The 19,543-nt window shown below is 42.3% G+C and overlaps 1 protein-coding gene across 1 annotated transcript in view; it reads right to left on the bottom strand.

Moving 5' to 3' along the window:
- The window catches only part of LOC119174964 (PAX3- and PAX7-binding protein 1), a 31,672-nt gene that overhangs the window by 9,241 nt on the left and 2,888 nt on the right, over positions 1-19,543 (bottom strand). Inside the window, exons 4-9 of the mRNA XM_037426113.2 lie at positions 18,211-18,322; positions 13,395-13,507; positions 11,675-11,766; positions 10,014-10,144; positions 8,056-8,245; positions 2,012-2,132 (exon numbers count right to left, since the gene is read on the bottom strand). Coding sequence (XP_037282010.2) covers positions 2,012-2,132; positions 8,056-8,245; positions 10,014-10,144; positions 11,675-11,766; positions 13,395-13,507; positions 18,211-18,322 — 759 coding nt within the window. The remainder of the gene's footprint in view (positions 1-2,011; positions 2,133-8,055; positions 8,246-10,013; positions 10,145-11,674; positions 11,767-13,394; positions 13,508-18,210; positions 18,323-19,543) is intronic.

The following is a 19,543-nucleotide window of genomic DNA, read 5'->3' as shown; positions in this document are numbered from 1 at the left end:
CTGGTAGTAAGCCTGAGATGCAAATAGCACCAGAAGTGCTATTGCGCTCATTGCTTTGTGTACTGCATCCAATTCAATCCCAGATGTACTCTATCCATAACGTTGTGGAAAGTCGCAGGTGCTGAGCAAAAGACTTAAGTCTATCACCTTGAACTCAAAGAGGCTGTCTATTGTTTTAAAAGCAGTTTTCCCCCATTAACTCTCGTCTAGGCTTGTGCGAATAGTCAAATATTTCAAATATTCGAACGAACAATGCACCATTCAAATTCGCTTCGAATCAAATTCAAATCATTGTACATTTCAAATTATTTAGAACGATCAAATAGATGCATATTAATCCGCATGTAACACCTTGTAAAAGTGGTTTCACTGCAATGAAGGAGTGCTAAACCGTGAAAACACCTCATGTAAAAGTAGTTTCACTGCAGCAAAGTAGTGGTAAGCCGTGAAAACGCATACCTAGAAGAAATCCGCCCTGCCACGATGTTTCACTTCAATATTAAATAAAGATATTACCCTCACATTGATTTTTTTTTAGTTCAAAACTTTGTTATACCAACTTGCATGCTAAAGTATAGCAAATTTTAAAATGTCACTTATTTTACAGTTTATGCCTTGCATTCTACTGCAACTCAAATCCTGCAACTATTCAAAGTTGTTTCCACTTTTATTGATGCGAAAAATATGAGAATTTGCACAGGCCTTCTCCCTATTTTTAAAAAACATTGTGCTGCTTTGTTGGGTCATGACAAATATGCCCATTTTACTTCATAATATACGATATATATACCATTTAAATTCCATTTAAAGTTGTTTGACCAAAGCTACTATTCTTCTTGACTTTGCCACTATTCTTCTTGGGCATCGTATGTCTGCGGGCGAAGGTACAAGTCTTTTTTCATAATAATACTTGCAGCAATAATCGATGCAGAAACACAACAGTCCCATCCTCTTTCAATAGCACCACGGGAGATGCCCATGAAATATCAGACCGCTGGATGATAATGCCGTGCAGAATCTCGCTGACTTTTTTATTTACAGTCTCGTGTTCTCGCTCTAAAACTGTACTGGCTCTGTTGAAGTGGTCTGGCGCTTTCCGCTGTTGCGATGCGGTGTTTCGCAACCGGAGTCTGCCAAATCCTTGACAATGAGAAGCAGTCCTTGCATATTAAGAGCCGGGTTTTAGGCCGTTTTTAATTATGCTTCGGATGGCTGGGATAGACATCAAAAAATGGTTGATGAGCTTGATATTAAATTTCATTCATGCTATGTTTGCATTCATTCGTCTGATTTTTATTCATCTTATGTCTTAGCGAACTATCGGAGATGAATCAACACCAACAAGCCCACCTTATAGCTCCCCTGGGGCGCAAAGTTTCCATAAAGCTTTTGCCTTACCCATAACATATCGCCACACACTGCCCTTTCTTTCTCGATAAGTTGTACGTTGCCGGCCTATTGCACCTATTGATAATGCCTCACTCAAACCACGTCAGAATGTCTGACAGCATTCCAAATTACGCATTGACAGCCTTTTTTGGCCTCCGGTTCACTGAAAAGCCAATAAAAGTACTTTCTTCTGACGCATTCATTTTTTCGGTCGATCGATGATTCGGACTTATTTACGTTCCCCGTGAAGTTGTGAATTATTGGTCATTTCATAGGCTTGAGCAAGCAAACGCAAAAAGTGGAGTTCATTCTCAAACAAACACGGCCACCAGTCATAATACTCGAACGTTAGCTGCCGCATCTGCAAATGCCGACGCGCCTCTCAGCAGATCAATTTGTCGATGGCCGTGCCCTGTACGCTGCAATCAGTGCCATGGTGTATTGCTGTAATCTAACTTTTTGTTTACCAGCCACAAGTTCAGCCAAATTAACAGTTTCATTTTGGACCTGCCGGCTGCTGCTTTTGTGAACATCTCGAACATGTGACAATATATACATGCACAACATGAGCAAAAGAGCGACAGAGAGTAGTGTGTTACAATAAATTTTAACAAGTCACCACCTGCAATGTTGCATTCTTCGGCCTGGTCCTTGATGTCCTGGTGCCTACGCTGAACAAGCTTCTCACTGCGCTGACAAAGCAGAGACATCATACGCCCCTCCAAGGCCAGGATCACGGGCGTCTGCAACGTGTGACAGAGGACACAATATGCACCAAACTCTCTTCTGTGTGCTTCCCTAACTAATAACATTAAGTGGTAGGAGGGTTATATCACAGATGTCAACAACACAAGAAAACACCACGGACCTACATTAAATCGGTTTCTACTTGGGTGAAATACGATTTAAAAGCTCATTTCCTAAATTCCGTTGGCTGGAAAAAAATTCTAACAGAGAAAAACAAGCTCAACTAATGTTTCCTTGCTGGAATTTTGTCCCAGAACCTCTGTTATGGAAACAAAACTGATGTCACTGATTTCAATATCATCTCTAACAGTTTGACCTATTTGACATAGAAACATATTTTTTTTTTTTAATTTGAGTTCCAGTCTTTCTTTCTGCTCTTAATATTATCATGGAAGAGCAAAATGTATGTACACACATCTGCAGGACAAACCTTAAGAAAATTCTTACTGAACTTCATTGTCAAAAATTCTAAGAATTTCCTTATGAACACAATCTTTCGTAGCAGCATACCATTTTTATAACTTTTCAATTCACAATCATAATGGTGTGAAATGCTATGCTGAAATCGAGTAAAAAGGCTATTCTAACCCCTTTCTATTAAACCATACCTTGTGGTGGCTTATACAATTATGTCAAAAAGGAACAACAAAATAGCAGGCTACTGAAACATTACAAAAATATAAAAAATCGTTGCACACAGCAATAAACACAGCTACCTTACTTTTTCTTTTTTGCTCACTAGTTAAACTAAACATAAGCGGACAGTAGCAAAGGAGTATCATGGGCAAATACTTGTGATTACTTCATTCCAGGAAAGCTTAACTTGATAATAACTGTCCTGAATCAAGCAACATTTCATCTAAGTATCCCAGTTTTTCCACAGCAGCCCCCTAACTTCCAACTCAATCTCTTACAGACAGTTGCAGCAGATCTTCCTCAAGGTACACATACTGTAAAAAACCTTTCTACAGAAATTCCATAACACTAGGACTGTGCGAATATTTTAGCACTTTGAATATTTGAACAAATGTTCCATTATTATAATTTTATTCGATTAAAATTTATATAATTGAAAATTGTGAAGCATTAAAATTAAGATAATTAATGTATATTAGTCTGCATTTACGTCCCTGTAAGAGTGGTTTCACTACGGTGGAGGGGTACTATACCATGAATACACTGAAATAAAATCTTCACTGCAAAGCTCAACTTTATGGTTCAATGAACACGCTACCCTCACACTGATTCAACATTCTATAAGTTTGAAAGCTTTTTATACAAGCTTATATACAGGTTGTCACTTGCATTCTACCAAAAGTCAAATCCTGCTACTACTATTCAAGGTTGCTTCCAGTTCCCTTTGAGACAAAAATAATGTCGTTCCCACAAACCTAATTAAAAATATATATATATATATATATATATATATATATATATATATATATATATATATATATATATATATATATATATAACCAGCCACTTTTCTTTTCCACTTTTCTTTCTCCTTATTTACATTCCATTGGTTCTAATAACTTCCACTGTACATTCCTTGGCATTACTGTCTGTTAGATCTCATTAATATTGTGTTAAAACACGGAAAAACGAGCCCTTAGGTATACATTTCTTTCCCTTTATATATATATATATATATATATATATATATATATATATATATATATATATATATATATATATATATATATATATATATATATATATATATATATATATATATATATATATAGTCTAGTAGATCCTCCGTGAGCGGTCACAACGTGGTTTGTTTCGACGTTTCGGCCTAGAGTCTGGCCTTCATCAGGAATAAAGATACAGTTTGTTGGTGCTCAGCTTTATACAATCTCGAATCAGAGGGCAAGGAAAGAGGAAAAAAAAAGAAAGAAAAAAAGAAAAGAAAAGGAAAGAGAAAAATAATATATGGTGGACGCCCCTCGGGTGCCCCCCTTCCACTTTTCCTTCCACTTCCCCCCTAATCTCTCTCCCCCCTCTCCCCTTCACCTTTCTGATGTCAGCGGTCTGTGTATGTTTCCGTTCACTAGCGCATTCCTCCCGATCAGACGGCCCCTCCTGGCACTGGCGGTTCGGTGTGGGGCAAAAAAGAGCTTTTCAGGAAGTCCTAAGCCCTTAACTACTCGGGGTCCCGTAAACAATTCGTCGTAGAAGGACAGGGGCCGGGTATCGTGGCAGAGGCTGGTCAGCGGGCATTTTAGGAAGTTCTAAGCCTTTAACTACTCCGCGCCCTGTCAACATTTCGTCGTAAAAATAGGGGTGCCCCGTATTGCGGTAGGCTGTGCAAGCGCGTGCAATGCGAATTCCTTGCCCGCTTCTAAATTACGCGTGCCGTGGGGGCCTCCCGGCTTGGCACATGGTTGCTGTTGGGCATGTCGTGCATGGCACAATTGATTGGGTAGTAAAATAAAACAGAAAACAGACGACAGCTGCACTTAGGAAGAGTAGTTACACTTGGAATTGTTTTGGGTTATCCAGTGCCCTTAGCAGCTGCAGTGCCGTGAACTCAGTTACTATTTTCATTGTTGCCGTTATTGTTTTCTAATGCTTTAATTGCTGCAAGTGTACCAGGATTCTCATTTATTCCTCTATCGAGGGTGTTAAATCGGTGGATAAGGTATGACTCTCGTTGTTCACGTTCTCGATTTGATTTAAATCCCGTCTCTAAGAGCGTTACTGATAGTTTGTCGAATGCATGGTCGGGAAGATTGAGATGTTTTGATAGAGGTAGACTTGGGGCTGATTTCGCATGGGCTCTGTGATTATTGAAGCGAATCCTAAATGGTGTTTCTGTTTGTCCGATGTACTGCATACCACACACGTTGCATTCGAGTAGGTACACCACATTAGAGGAATCGCACGTTAGTTTCCTCGTATGTTAATCGAAAACTTGGATTGCGTGCTGGTTGCTTTGTCTGTTTCTCGCATCGCCTTACATACAATACATCATGGCTTTAAGCAAGGGCGGCATGAATTATTGGGGGGTGATGTGTTAATTTGGGAGTGGACAAGGGTGTCTTTGAGGTTACGTGGTCGTCGGTAAACGACGCCTGGAGCGGATGGGAATGCGCATTTCAGACGTTCACTTTGTTCCAGAATGTTGTAATGTCGTTTAAGGATTTTGTTTACATTGGGGAAGTTTGTGCTGTAAGTCAAGCAGAGGTCTGTTCGTTGTGGGTCTTCTCATGGTGGTCGCTTCATAAGTAAGTCTTCACGCTTTAGTTTTCTCGCTTTTTGAACAGCGTCATTAATTACATGTGGGGGGTATTTTTGTTGCTCGAGCATAAGTTTTAGCCTCTGTGAGCTCGTGTCAAAGTCAGCGTCTCTAGAGCAGATTCGCTTAAACCGGTGAGCCTGGCTGTATGGAATACTGTTTTTACAGTGGCGTGGGTGATCGCTTTGGTAATGAAGGTATTGTTGTCGATCCGTTGGTTTGCGATATAGGGTTGTAGAGAGCTTCTCTTCTTCTATTGTTATGGTAACATCAAGAAAATTTACGGTAACTTGCGAGTATGTGTGTGTGAAGTGTATGTTCGGATGTACAGCATTGTAAGTGTCTAAAAAGCTGAGAAGTTCGTCCTCGCTGTGGGTCCAAATAAGAAAGATGTCGTCTATGTATCTTCTGTATAACATTGATTGATTGATTGATTTGTGGGGTTTAACGTCCCAAAACCACCATATGATTATGAGAGACGTCGTAGTGGAGGGCTCCGGAAATTTCGACCACCTGGGGTTCTTTAACGTGCACCCAAATCTGAGCACACGGGCCTACAACATTTCCGCCTCCATCGGAAATGCAGCCGCCGCAGCCGGGAATCGAACCCGCGACCTGCGGGTCAGCAGCCGAGTACTTCTGTATAACATTGGTTTCAAGGAACTTTGTGCAAGAAATTCAGATTCTAGCTTTCCCATAAATATGTTGGCATAATTAGATGCCATTTTGGTGCCCATAGCGGTCCCGCTGATTTGTCGAAAATACTCTTGGTTAAACTCGAATGAATTTAATTCGAGGACCATCCTGGTCAATGTTGCAATGGCAGAGAAATCTGGGATGTTAGGTTGTCTATGGTTTGTGTACATGTTTTGTAATGCAGCTATGCCGTCATCGTGAGGAATATTTGTATATAATGAAGAGACATCAAGAGTAACCAAGTACGAGTTTTTCGGCACACAGATACCCGCAATGTCTAGAAGAAAATGTGTGGTGTCTTTTATGTACGACGCGAGGGTGCATGGAATGTGGCTTATTAGTTTGTCCAAGTACCCTGATATGGGTTCAGTTATTGTACCGATGCCTGATATGATTGGTCGACCTGGGTTACCGGATTTATGAATTTTTGGGAGGATGTAAAAGCGACCTGGACGAGGGTATGCTGCTTGCATCAGTTTGTGGTCAGTGTTGGTTATCTTTTCTGCGTCCAACAGTTTCTTTAGTTCTGTTGATACGATACGTTTGTATTCGTCTGTCGGATCACCTGGGAGGCGTTCGTAAAATCTTGAGTCGTCTAGTTGGCGGTATGCTTCTTGTAAGTAGTTGGTTGTATTAAGGACTACAATTGCTCCTCCTTTGTCAGCGGGTTTTATTGTTATGTCTGTCCTAGATGCCAAATTTTTCATACTTATTTTTTCAGATTTGGTCAAGTTTTCTCGGTTTCCTTTCTGTCTGTGGTATTCGTGTACTATATCTTTCTGTACTGCGGTGATATAAAGGTCCAAGCACTTGTCTCGATTACTGTTCGGTGTCCAATCATTCGATTTGCAACGGTGAATTGTTTCGTGGTTAGAAGGCCTGTCCAAGAAATATTCGCGCAACCTTAAGCTTCGAGCGAAGTTGTTGAGGTCTCGGAGTAAGTGGAATTCATCGAAAAATTTTGTGGTCGGGCAGAAGCTTAGTCCCTTAGATAGCAGTGTATATATATATATATATATATATATATATATATATATATATATATATATATATATATATATATATATATATATATATATATATATATATATATATATATATATAAAGGGAAAGAAGTGTACACTTGAGCTAGTTTTTCTGTGTTTTGACACCATATTAATGAGATCTAACAAGACAAGTTATTGTATAATCGGTTCCTGACCACTGCAAGTTATCTTTTCACCCACTTTTCCTTCTTCGCATTTACTATACAATTCTGTCTAATAACTTCCCTTATACTTTCCTCGTCATTATTGTCTGTTAGATCTCATTAATATGGTGTTAAAACATGAAAAAACGAGCCCTTGAGTATACGCTTCTTTCCCTTATTCATTAACGAGGTTCTCATACTGGCAGACTTGGTGCCTTAGGTTGTATACGAGGAACTATCGGTCAGGTGCCAGCTTGAAATAAGTTCACGTGCTACGTGACACCAAACAGGCTCATAAAGGGTGTGCCACACTTCTCGCCATGGCTACTGGTGGCGCTTACACTCCCAAGTTTAAATTCACATATATACCCAATAAAGTGGCTGAGGGGATAGCTACTGTTGTAGCTCAGTGGTAGAACATCGAACACGTTACTCGAAGGTCGCAGGTTCGGTTCTTGCCCACGGCAAGTTATCTTTTCACCAACTTTTCTTTCTTCACATTTACTATACAATTCGGTCCAATACCTTCCCTTATACTTTCCTTGGCATTATCGTCTGTTAGATCTCATCATTATAAATATATATATATATATATTGCAGGTTGGTTGAGTCCTGACAAGAAGAAGTGCTATATACTATTGAAATCCAATTCGAGGCTATTCAACCAAATTGCTATTTGCTTCGAGCCTAAAATTTGCATTCTCACAAGCCTACGTAAAAGGAACTATCCATGCTACCTGCATGTAGCTGGGCCTCACAACATGAATTAAGGCAATAGGTATTCACAAACCTTGGCATCAAGGCATTCAATGAGATCAGCAGCATATGACTGCATCTCTTGGAAGAAGCGGAAGTTTGTTTCCAACTTAGGCTGCTCCTGGTGCAGCTGTGTAGTGGTCTCCGCCGATACCTCCAGGTCGGTGAGCGCCTGCGTCTTTTGCCGTCGATGCACAGCCAGCATTTCACTAACTGTGGCAAGCCTGAAATGGTGACCACATGCTTTCAATAAAGTTGCCAATAACTCTTAAAAATGACTGCAGTTTACTCTACAAGTTTACCTGTAAATTGATTAAGTAAAAAAAAAAACCCTTGTGTAAACATTCGAGCAAATAAACACATTACCCTCACATCGACTTTCATTTTTAAAGCTTAAAAACCCGGTAGACTGGGTATAAGCTCAAAGCATCGCAAATTTTAAAAGGCAACATACTTTACGAATTATCACTTGCGGTCTACTGAAAGTCGAACCCTGCAACCACTCAGGTTCTTCCCACTTCCTCTGAACCAAGAACAATGACATTTTCACTTGCCTTGTTTGAATTAAAAAAATATTGTGCAGATTTGTTGGGTCATGAAAAATATGCTCACTTTTCTTATAATATGTAATACTATATGCTATTTGAGTTCTATTAGAAATTATGCAACCAATTTCCCATTCACTCAGAATTCCCTTCGAACCTAACATTTACTGTTTGCACAAGCCTACTAAAAAACCAACCGCTCTCAGCAACTGCTTTACATATTGACAGTGGTGGGTGCAATTTGATATCAACAATGACGTGTTCTGAAAAAAAAATAACAAATAAATGTTCAGATAGCATGTGTGTGTAAATATTCTGCGTGTGCTATGCAATACTTCATGGTGATTAATTCTGAATTAAAAACTGCTACGCTCAACTTCGGCAATACATGACATCTATCACTGCACATACTGCACTAAGAAAAAACTCGGCTTTCTCAAAGCTTTAACGAGATTATGAGATTCAAGTTACTCGAACAGTTGACTCATAGGCACTAGGTAACATTGTACAATGATAGAGCAAATTGTATCGAAAGTCCTGCCAAGTTTACTCAAAGTAACTTATTGCTCCCGAGGGAAGCGTGCACTTTCTGGTACATAATGAGATAGATACCTGAAGCCCAAAATTAAAATGGACAGAAAAACTGCAACAATGCAGGTTTTTGCGCTTTACTGCTTCTTCTGTTTTTCTTATTTTTACACTAATGCCCTGGTATTTCTCCTGTTTGCTTCACATGTCTTCAACAAATCATACTGATGTCTCACACTTTTCTTCATCTGTTATATGACAATCTTCTAACCCTTTAATGCCTGAATTATGAAACTGCTACACAAAATACAAGTTGTTTTCATTTCCCAGCTTTAAATAATTCCACAGATAAAGTTCTCTAAATTGCAACTTTAATGCATAACTTTAAGTATATGCCGCAGAAGCAAGGACCTTGCCAACAAAAAATGTACTTCAGAACTACTTAACACGTTGTGTGCCACCTCTTGGGTATGTATAAACACCAAATAAACAAAATCATTGAAGACAGAAGCTGCATCGCCCAGGCGCGAAAAAACGAAGACGTGCGAGCTGTTGCATGCGTTCCACACTTTCCACAATCCCCATCCATCACAAAACAATCGGTTCTAGCATAAGATAACTTAGTCGAGATGGCGCCAGAACTTTTATGCTGAAAGTTATATTTTTCATGAGTACTTGGAAGGCGGCACACATTTCGTGACTCGGTTGCTCGAAGTTTTTCGGTATGTCGCGAATTCGTGACACTGGACAGTAAAGGTTTAATTCTTGCTCGGAAGTCACTGAAGCTATGCGCACAGTAAAAAATAAACAAAAATGCAATATAAGGTGACATCAGAATGCTTGCGGTTTGCCTTGCCCACTTAGTTTTATGCATGCAAACATGGCCGCAGGAAATTAGATTTGCGAGAGAGTGTCTCACCGATCTGTTATCCGCTCGAGCACAGCCTGTGAGCTGAGGTTTTGCCGGTCCTGGACCGACACAACAGTGGGCTGCTCTGTGAAGTATGTTGGCACCACACACTGTTCCTCTGGTGTTGGGACGGCTGCAACCTGCATACGAGAGCTTGTTGGCATTGTAGCACACTGTTGGATGCAATTAGACATGAAGACACAGTGTCAAGCTACAGTAAACCTTCACAGTAACAAAGTACTAATCCAACTAGGGCAGAAAATTTAAATTCGTTACAACCAGTGTTTCATCAACAGTGAAATAGTTATATAAAAGTCACACAGTTGAAACATGGGGACACGAAAAACTTCGAATCGAGCACTGTTCCGAATAACAAAAATCTGCTAAAATCACTGTGATTTGAAGTTTACCCATCAGAAATGAAACATGTGAATCTGTCTTTCTCGCGCTGGATTATAACCATTCAGGAAATAGTGTATCTGTTCCTTTTATGTTATTTTGGCAGTGCACATAGGCATTTCGTAATGAAGAAAAACAAGGGGTAGTATGGTAGTTTAATACTGCTTTCCTAGAATGGCTACATCACTTTGGCACTAGCCCTTCAGTGAGATTTCATCACTTAATCCAAAATGATAATAAAAGGCTAATCATTCAAGCACTGCTCTATATGAATGAACCTCAGAAAATAGAGATTGAAATCTAATTAGTTCACAGAAGTTGTTCTGATTTGCATTGTACAGAGTGCCCAGATGTGGGGCACGTTTCCTGTCTATTAGATGCTGTTGGTTCACACCTCAGCCAGCAGGAAGATTTTTATACTTTTTAAGTTTTCCTTTCAAAACCTTGCCCATATGGACAGTATAACCGTGCATCATGAATACAATAACTAATTTGCTTCATGCAAAAAGTTAAACAGCCAGGAATCAAACGGTCCAGAAGTCCAACGATAAAAATCATGACTTAAAGGAGCACTGGCACAAAATTTCGAAGGCGAGTTAATGAGCGAGATAGATTTGTGTGGAGACATACACAACATCTACGAGGTACCAAGGGCAAATATAGCCTAGACCATATTCAAAATTAATATCAAAGTGCACACCGTGCAACCCAGCAAGATGCAGAGCCCCTCCAAACGCTGACATCAACACAGGGGCAATGTAAACAAACCTAAGTCACGAGTTTGTGTTGGCTGGCTGCACCTTGTGCTTGCACTACCTGTGATTTCCTATTCTGCCCCTGCGGCTTCATGTGCGCTGGCTGTCAGTGTGGCGCCCACTCTCGCATGCAGCGCCTACGTCACAGTTTTGTGCGGTCACGTGGCCAGCTGTGTTTACCTTGCCCCCGGAAGTGCGCCTATCTAGCTCGATGCTCTTTTGAAGGCAGAATTGAGATGGGCACTTAAAACGTCACTAAATAAATAACTGTCGTGCACTCGCACAAACGAGATTTTGAGCCGCTATAAATGAGTCATAACCTACCTATTCTAATAAAGAAAGCAAAAAAAAAACAGAGTGCAATATTTTTGTGTCAGTGCTCTTTTAAGAGGATACTTAAGGGAGAGAAATGAGGGAGTTTTCTTTGCAGGAACATAGTCATAGCCGAGCTATTTGAATCCAACTTTGCGCAGCAAGAACTGCAGCTGGTGAATAGAAGAAACACTCTCAACTTACCGGTGCAGTGCTGACACCTTTCTTCATCTGCTCCTGCTCCCAACGCTCCAACTCAGCAACATCTTCACGAGCCACCTCATCACCACTTTGCTCTGCAGAAATGGCATTCGTCAGTGCAGTTTTGTCAGCCTCTTAATACCGATACTCTGGCACAAGAAAGGCAACTGATACAACCAGAGTAACGATGGAAAGCATTTTTTCCAGTCACCAAAAAGGTTTCATTCGACTTCACCCTGGGGGTGAAAGCCAGTATGTAGTTCCAAAAAATACGAATCACGTCGACTGCATCATTTAAAGTTAACTGCAGCAAAACAGGTTATGTTCATTTATGTTTTAACTTGATAGTCTTACTGGGATGTCGAAAAATAATAAAGTAAAGGTCCACATGCTGTTTGTTCCTCAAGATGTGATTATTAACAAAAACATCTCATTGTAGAAGCCCACTGTGAAAGCAACGTTTGATTAATTACACTTTCATTATCAACTCTTGACTTAAAAACTCAAGCATCTGCCAAGTCTTTGGTGTTAAAAAGAATTGTGTACCTGTCTGCCATTAATAACTTACCTACCAGCAACCCCACTTGGAACACTGAAAGCTGCCCTAGCGGCACTGTCACTAGCGAAATTGAAGTGGGTCTGAGAGCATGTACAAGTGATGCAATGTCACCTAGTCACAAGGGCAGCCAATGCGTGAATGAAAGGTTTCAGAGAGGGTGGCCAACATGGACTGATAATCATATCTTTTTTCTTTCACTTTCATTTAGAGCCACAGAATAACGAGAGATTCTGTCTTAATCACATATTTGTCTAAATTAATGATTAATGACAGCTTGCGAGAGCACTGTGCGGCATTGAGGCGCAGGCAGCGAGGGAATATTTGGCGGACCACTGCAGACACGTTTGTACTGCAGAATTTATTGTAACATGTGTGTTTCAAGAAGGCAAGAACCAGGCAACGCAAAAAACTATAGAAGCGTTTGTTTTCAGAATGAATAAAAGCATCTGTATCAGCATTTTTTCAGTTGCTCCGTCACAGAAAGAGACTGACCATACGGATATCTTGCACATGCAAAGTAGTTATGTGAAAATTGCATGAAAAAGAAAGGTCCCCAGAGTGTGCTACTCTGCATCCGTGCCCGTCTAACGGGTTTTGGTTTTTGTACAGATTCCCCTGCAGTAAAATCAGTTGATGTCTAGCCCCCATCCTGTTTATGTGTCCTCTCCTGTGTCCTTTATATTTTAATGCTACCAAAATTAATGTCACCAAAAAATAAAATAATGCTCTGGTTTAGACTCTACAAGCAAGAATTTTTTTTTTCATTACTGGTTCCAATTGCAGTTTGATACACTAAACATGAAAGCATTCCAGTAATATTTTCCAATCTCTACATACTAATTTATTATTATTATTTCATTTATTTATTTGTTGTTGAATTACACCTGCTATCAAGTACCATTACTAGAATGCCAGAATAATATCAGTGGAATAAATACAACAATGTGAACCATTTCTCGTCTTTAAACAAGTTCAAGGAGAAGCAGAAAAGATGAACACATCCTTTATGAGGCTTTCGAAACGCCAAGCCCACGCACTCGCAATCTTTTCATCGCAAAACATATATACAGCACAAATGCATTCACACATCAATCTAGACATAGCAAGTAACATGCTGATGGCACACCCAAATGTCAACTGCTACGAACATGCATACATACTGACCTTCCTGTGCTTGAATCAATGCCTCCCTGGCACGCTGCTTCTCTAAGGCAGCCGTGTTCACAGTGAAGTTGATGCGGCCCTCCTCGTCTTCACTCTGGTCGTCATCTTCACCACTGCAATTAGCACCAGGATGATGCTCTGTGAGCAAGCAGACTTAGCTGAACCTCTGCAAAGTGCAGCTGTCACACCATAGTTACTACATTTACCGACTAAGAATCATTGTGTAATGCATTCTTGCTGTATGGACACCACATAAAACTCTCAATGTGACAGCCCTGCTATTCATAGAACTCCTGAAATGGCTTCTTTGACTTTGATATCACAGTTCGCATAACATTAGAGCAAGAATTCTCAGAACCATAGAAAAGAGCCCTGGCAAATATCGGTCCACGCTGAACAATGTACTGTGACATCTGCGTCTACAAATTAGTGTGAGTGTCAGCACCCAGAATGTAGATGTGTTTTGCGATACACAGGCTAACCCTGTTCTTGTGACTGCTGTAGCTGTGACACACGCCTATAGCCACAGAAAAAAAAAGTGTGAGCACCCTCCTTGTTTTGATATTGTCACGGGGGTGAGAGAATGAATGAAATAAATATATTTACAAAATATACAGGAAGAGTCAGAAGCAGCTGCAGCCAAGATGGAGGCACAACAACAACAACACGAGCGCGATCGCATTCGTCTTTGTCGTCTACCTGATGCTCTCTCGTTGCCAATGTCGTGTAACATATAACTTCCCGCCGCCTGTAGCGCCGTCTCGGTACCTAAAGGAGAGTAGCATCATATGCGGAGATGTGTGGTTTCAGACTGGACACGTGGACGTCAGTGGCGGGTGCGGACGACGACGACTGATTGTCCAATGGGGGGATCTCATATGTGACCTCAGTAAGCCAGCGTAAAACCTTGCAAGGCCCTGAGTAGCGAAATAGGAGCTCCGAAGAGAGGCCAACGTGGCAGCATGGTGTCCAGAGGAGGACCAATGAACCTTGAGAGTAAAAAACTACTCTGTGATGGCTATCGTAGCGGGCCCTCTGAGAAAGCCAAGAAGACGTTCCCGTGTGATTTGGCGGGCCACTTGAACCGGAGCAGTAACATCCCACTCGTACTCTGTAACCATTTACGTAGTCGATGGGAGAAGAGTCTCGAAGGGTAATGCTGAATGGCAGCCGAACAATAAATATAAGGGGGAGAAGCCAGTGATGTTGTGGCGTGACGAATTGTATGCGAATGTCACATAAGGCAAAGTACTATCCCAATCAAGGTGATCTTTGGAAACGTACATAGAGAGCATTGTTGTCAAGGTTCGATTTAGGCGCTCGGTAAGACCATTTGTTTGCGGGTGGTACGCCGTAGCGAGCTTGTGACGCGTCGAACACGAGCAAAGGATGTCACTTACTACTTTTGAAAGAAATGAGTGACCACGATCGGTCAGCAGCTGTCGAGAAGTGCCATGGTGAAGAATTACATCATGAAGCAAGAAGTCCGCGGTGTCAGTGGCACAGCTTGTCGGTAGCGCTCAAATGATAGCGTATCTTATGGTGTAGTCAGTGGCTACGGCTATCCAATTGTTTCCAGTGAGAGAAGTAGGAAATGGTCCAAAGAGATGAAGACCGACAGGGTAGAAGGGGACGGTGGGTATGTCTATTGGTTGGAGCGGACCAGCTGGTGGCAAGGTGGAATGTTTGGAGCGCTGGCAGGACTCACAAGCAGCCACGTATCAGAAAGGCCTGGCCAGAAGAATCTACGCCGCATGCGATCGTACGTGCGCGTGACCCCGAGATGTCCAGCGGTTGGGGAGTCGTGAAGCTGTTCAAGAACAGCGGAACGGAGTGTTGCAGGAACTACGAGTAGTAGCTCTGGTCCCTCAGCGCTGGTGTTGCATCGGTAAAGAATGCCATTGCGTAGAACGAACAAGTGTAGACATGGGCCGGGCATGTAGAATGGACATGGGCCGGGCATGTAGCGCGTAGACAGGATAACCACTGGTCATTAAGGGTAACTGACTGGATTCCCAGAGAAGGCAAGCAAGTTAGGGGGAGACAGAAGGTTAGGTGGGCAAATGAGATTAAGAAGTTTGCGGGTATAAATTGACAGCAGCAAGCACAGGACCGGGTTAACTGGCGGAACATGGGAGAGGCCTTTGTCCTGCAGTGGACGTAGTCAGGCTAATGATGATGATGATGATGAGCCAGCACAAGGCATGGTGATCCGTAATTATTGAAAACGTGCGGCTAAACAAGTATGGTCGAAATTTGCTGACTGCCTAGACTAGTGCGAGGCACTCACGCTCTGTGATGGAAAACTTGCTCTCCAAAGGAGAAAGGAGGCGACTGGCATAAGCGATCCTGTCCTCGTTGCCGCTGGGCGAGAACAGTACAGATTCCATGTCCCCTGGCATCGGTACAACTTCAGTATGGGCTGACGGGTCAAAATGGGCCAAGATGGGTGGGGAAGTAAGTAATGTTGTAACAGTGCTGAAGGCAGTTGCTTGGTCAGTACCCCAATAAAAAGGCAAGTCCTTCTTCAGCAGTTCCGTAAGTGGTCGGGCAATGTCAGCGAAATTCTTCACAAAATGTCGAAATTAAGAACACAGGCCGATTAAACTGCATACATCTTTTGCAAAACGTGGTATGAGAAAATCTTTGACAACTCGAATTTTGTCAGGATCAGGTTGCACGCCTTGAGCACTGACAAGGTAGCCCGGCACAGTGATTTCCCGACGGCCAAAGCGACATTTGGAAGAGCTGAGCTGAAGTCCTGCTGTCTGGAAAACCTCAAGAACATCTGATAGGCAGCTAAGGTGGCTTTAAAATGTAGGTGAAAATACGATGACATCATCAAGATAGCACAGGCACGTAGACCATTTGTATCCACGCAGGAGAGAGCCCATCATCCTTTCGAATGTAGCAGGGGCATTACACAATCCGAAAGGCATAACCTTGAACTGGAAAAGTCCATTCCGTGTAATGAATGCGGTTTTCTCACGGTCTTGATGATCGACAGAAATCTGGCAGTATCCTGATCGTAAGTCGATAGATGAAAAGTAGGCAGACCCATGTAGGCAGTCGAGAGCATCGTCAATCTGCGGCAGTGGATACACGTCCTTACGTGTTACTTTAAGTGACGGTAGTCTACGCAGAAGCGCCAGCTGCCATCCTTCTTCTTGACTAGCACGACCGGCGATGCCCATGGACTGCAGGAAGGTTTGATGACGTCTTTTGTGAGCATTTCTTCAACTTCGTGCTGGATAACTTGTCGTTCAGCATTAGACACGCGATAAGGACGTCGTCGGATGGGGCTGGCGTCTCCAGTGTTAATCCTATGAGTTACGAAGGATGTCTGGCCCGAAGGGCGGTCATCAAAATCAAAGACGTCACGGTAGGATTTCAGCAGGTGCCGGATATCAGCTGTCTGTGCTGGAAGAAGGTCAGGGGCGATCATCTTATCGCTGATGGCATTTGCTGCGCTCTTCGAGAAGGAGAATGAAGCTGAGGATGAAGAAGATTTGGCAACGAACGCCAAAATGGCAGCATCTACAGAAGAAACTTTTGCCAAAGTCATACCATCTGGGATAACTTGAGAGCACCAGCTGAAGTTTAGGATCGGAAGAGATGCTGTATTTCCTGTGACTGTCAGAAGTGCGTGAGGCACGGCAACTTTCTTGTCCAGGCGAAAGTCAGCAATAGGTGTCAACATGTAGGCACCGTCAGAAACAGGAGGGACAGATCTCAGGTTCACGTAAGTAACAGCTTGAGGTGCTAGGTGAACGTGATCTACAGAACACACACGTGGCTGAGCTGGTGTTGGGTCGTCATGGTAACATGATAAATCAAGTTGAAGCATGCCGGTTCCACAATCAATAAAGGCAGAGTGGGGGGTAAAAAGTCTATGGCGAGGATAAGTTCACGGGAACATTTCTCGAGCACAGCAAATAGCACTGTCGTGGAGCGATCGGCAACACTTATACGCTGGGAGCACATTCCAAGCACGGGAAACATGCCACCATCGGCAACCTAGATGAGTGGTACTGGGGGTGCTGTGGGTGGCGGTAAAACTTTCTTAAGGCGGCAATGAAGTTCTGCATTCATCACTGATATGTGAGCCCCTGTGTCCACAAGTGTTTCGTCTACTTCAACGTCAACAAGGTTGCGTCAAGTTGGCAGCATGGTCAGAGGATTTGGCAGGCAAGCGCTCGATGCATCATCACCTCCGGGAGCTGCATCATCTAGTTTTCCCGCGGCAGGTAGTCAGTCGGCGACATTGGTTGGCAAAATTGGGGCGAGCGAGACGATGGGCGACGGGAGAGCAGTGAACGGGACTGGTGAGCATGCGGAGATGGAGGACGACGACGATATGGCGGCATAGAAGGAACGTCTTCACTGGTGGCCTGAGGTGATTCCTGGTAAGGTTGAAGGCATCCATGATCCCTCTCTGGGCGATGGGTGTATCTATAGGATGCCTGATGCCAATACCACCGAGTGTTACAATGGTGGGCCACGTGTCCGATACGGTGGCAGTTGAAACAAATTGGACGATCGTCAGCAGTCCTCCACTCGGCTGCACCTATAAGACAATCTTATAGGTGCACCCTAAACCTCTCACGAACTTCCCAAGTGTGGTCCTTATATTTGCAAGGAGTATAGTATGTGGTATAGATCCAAAAACTTGAAATATATGTGCCTGTACTCCTTCAAAGATTTGATGTTTTCTGTATTTTGTAAAATAGTCCAAACGCATATGCTAATTACTGCTTATGAGAGCCCAGATAATTCTCGCAGGGCTTCTCAGAACTATGGCAATGCATTTGCTCACCCTCCTTTCTGGTCCTCAGGCTGTTCCAAAGGAATGAAGTCGCCCATCTCACGAGCCATCTGCCTTCTCTTTTTCAAAGCGTAGATAGTGGCCGCATCCGGAATTACACCACCTGTATCAGGAGTGGGAGCAATTAGGTTCTATCCATAATTTGCAAGTACCTATTGCAACAAACGAAGTTAGCACTTACATGTCATCAAAGAATAACTCACGCACTTTCTACAATAAACTTGACAGGACCAACACGACATCATTTAACATAATTCAGAACTAATTACTGCAAATACTTTGCTAAAGTTCACCCAAACTTTACTATGGGCATTCATCACAATGTGTAGAGTGAAATTCAATTTCCGAACAACCTTGTTATTATGCTGCGTCATCTTCCCAGATAACAGTAGGGAGACAATGTCTAATGAAAAACAAGCATACTTAGACACTGCATATTTTTGTTTTAAATTAAGTTATTCCTATCAGTTAGTGCCACTAAGCAATAACCATTATACAACATGGCTTCATTTAAGATAAAGAGAGAATATACAACAACATTGATCATTAAAAATTGCTTGCATTGAATAAGCTGTAATTTGTCTGGTGTAATGAAAAAATACCTTCGTTCATTCAAATAATGGTATCTCACTGTGAACAAAATCACCGGCAACACTACCATTCAAGAAGTATGACTGGCAGCACAAGCTCTTACGTGTTTTTTTTTTTCAGAAATAATTCAAAGCTGAAAACCATCTGGCTCTTTTCTATAGAGAACGCTACCACCCCCCAACCACCCCACCCCCCCAAAAGAAAAAAAAGTGGTTGTGACGAATCGAGACAGACAGACTATCATGCTTTATCATGTATAACCTGTTCCTGCATATAATCCACCACAAACTGCAGGAAAAAAACAAAACAAATGCATATTGACTTGAAACTGCCTGTCTTGCATTACCATGAAGACTAGCCGTGAACCCAACTTTGCACCAAATTTTGTGCACAACCTACACCCCGAATTCAGCTCCAGATTTTCCTGCTTATTTTGGGCATGTTATGCGTGATAAAGTACAGCAATTAAATTATAAGTCCATGGCATGTACACTATCGTCCTTTATGAAGGGGAACACACGAGTACGTGGCCTGCGCTCTGCAGTGGCTGCCTGCAGCACCGTCAATCGTCGGCCGATGGAAAGTGAGTCCGTTTTTAGTGGCAACACCAGTTATCAGACAAGAGTGGGAGTGTTATGTAGCAGGGCTTGTCGATCGACCATGACTCCCTAGAGGTGCACTAACTAGACACCGTTTGCGATATTATAGAGAAGTAAAAGTTGGTCTGCCGTGT

This window comes from Rhipicephalus microplus, chromosome 5 (genome assembly GCF_043290135.1).
Source record: "Rhipicephalus microplus isolate Deutch F79 chromosome 5, USDA_Rmic, whole genome shotgun sequence".
Taxonomy (NCBI): domain Eukaryota; kingdom Metazoa; phylum Arthropoda; class Arachnida; order Ixodida; family Ixodidae; genus Rhipicephalus; species Rhipicephalus microplus.
The sequence above is the reverse complement of the archived record's forward strand: the minus strand, read 5'-3'. Positions and strand labels throughout refer to the sequence as shown.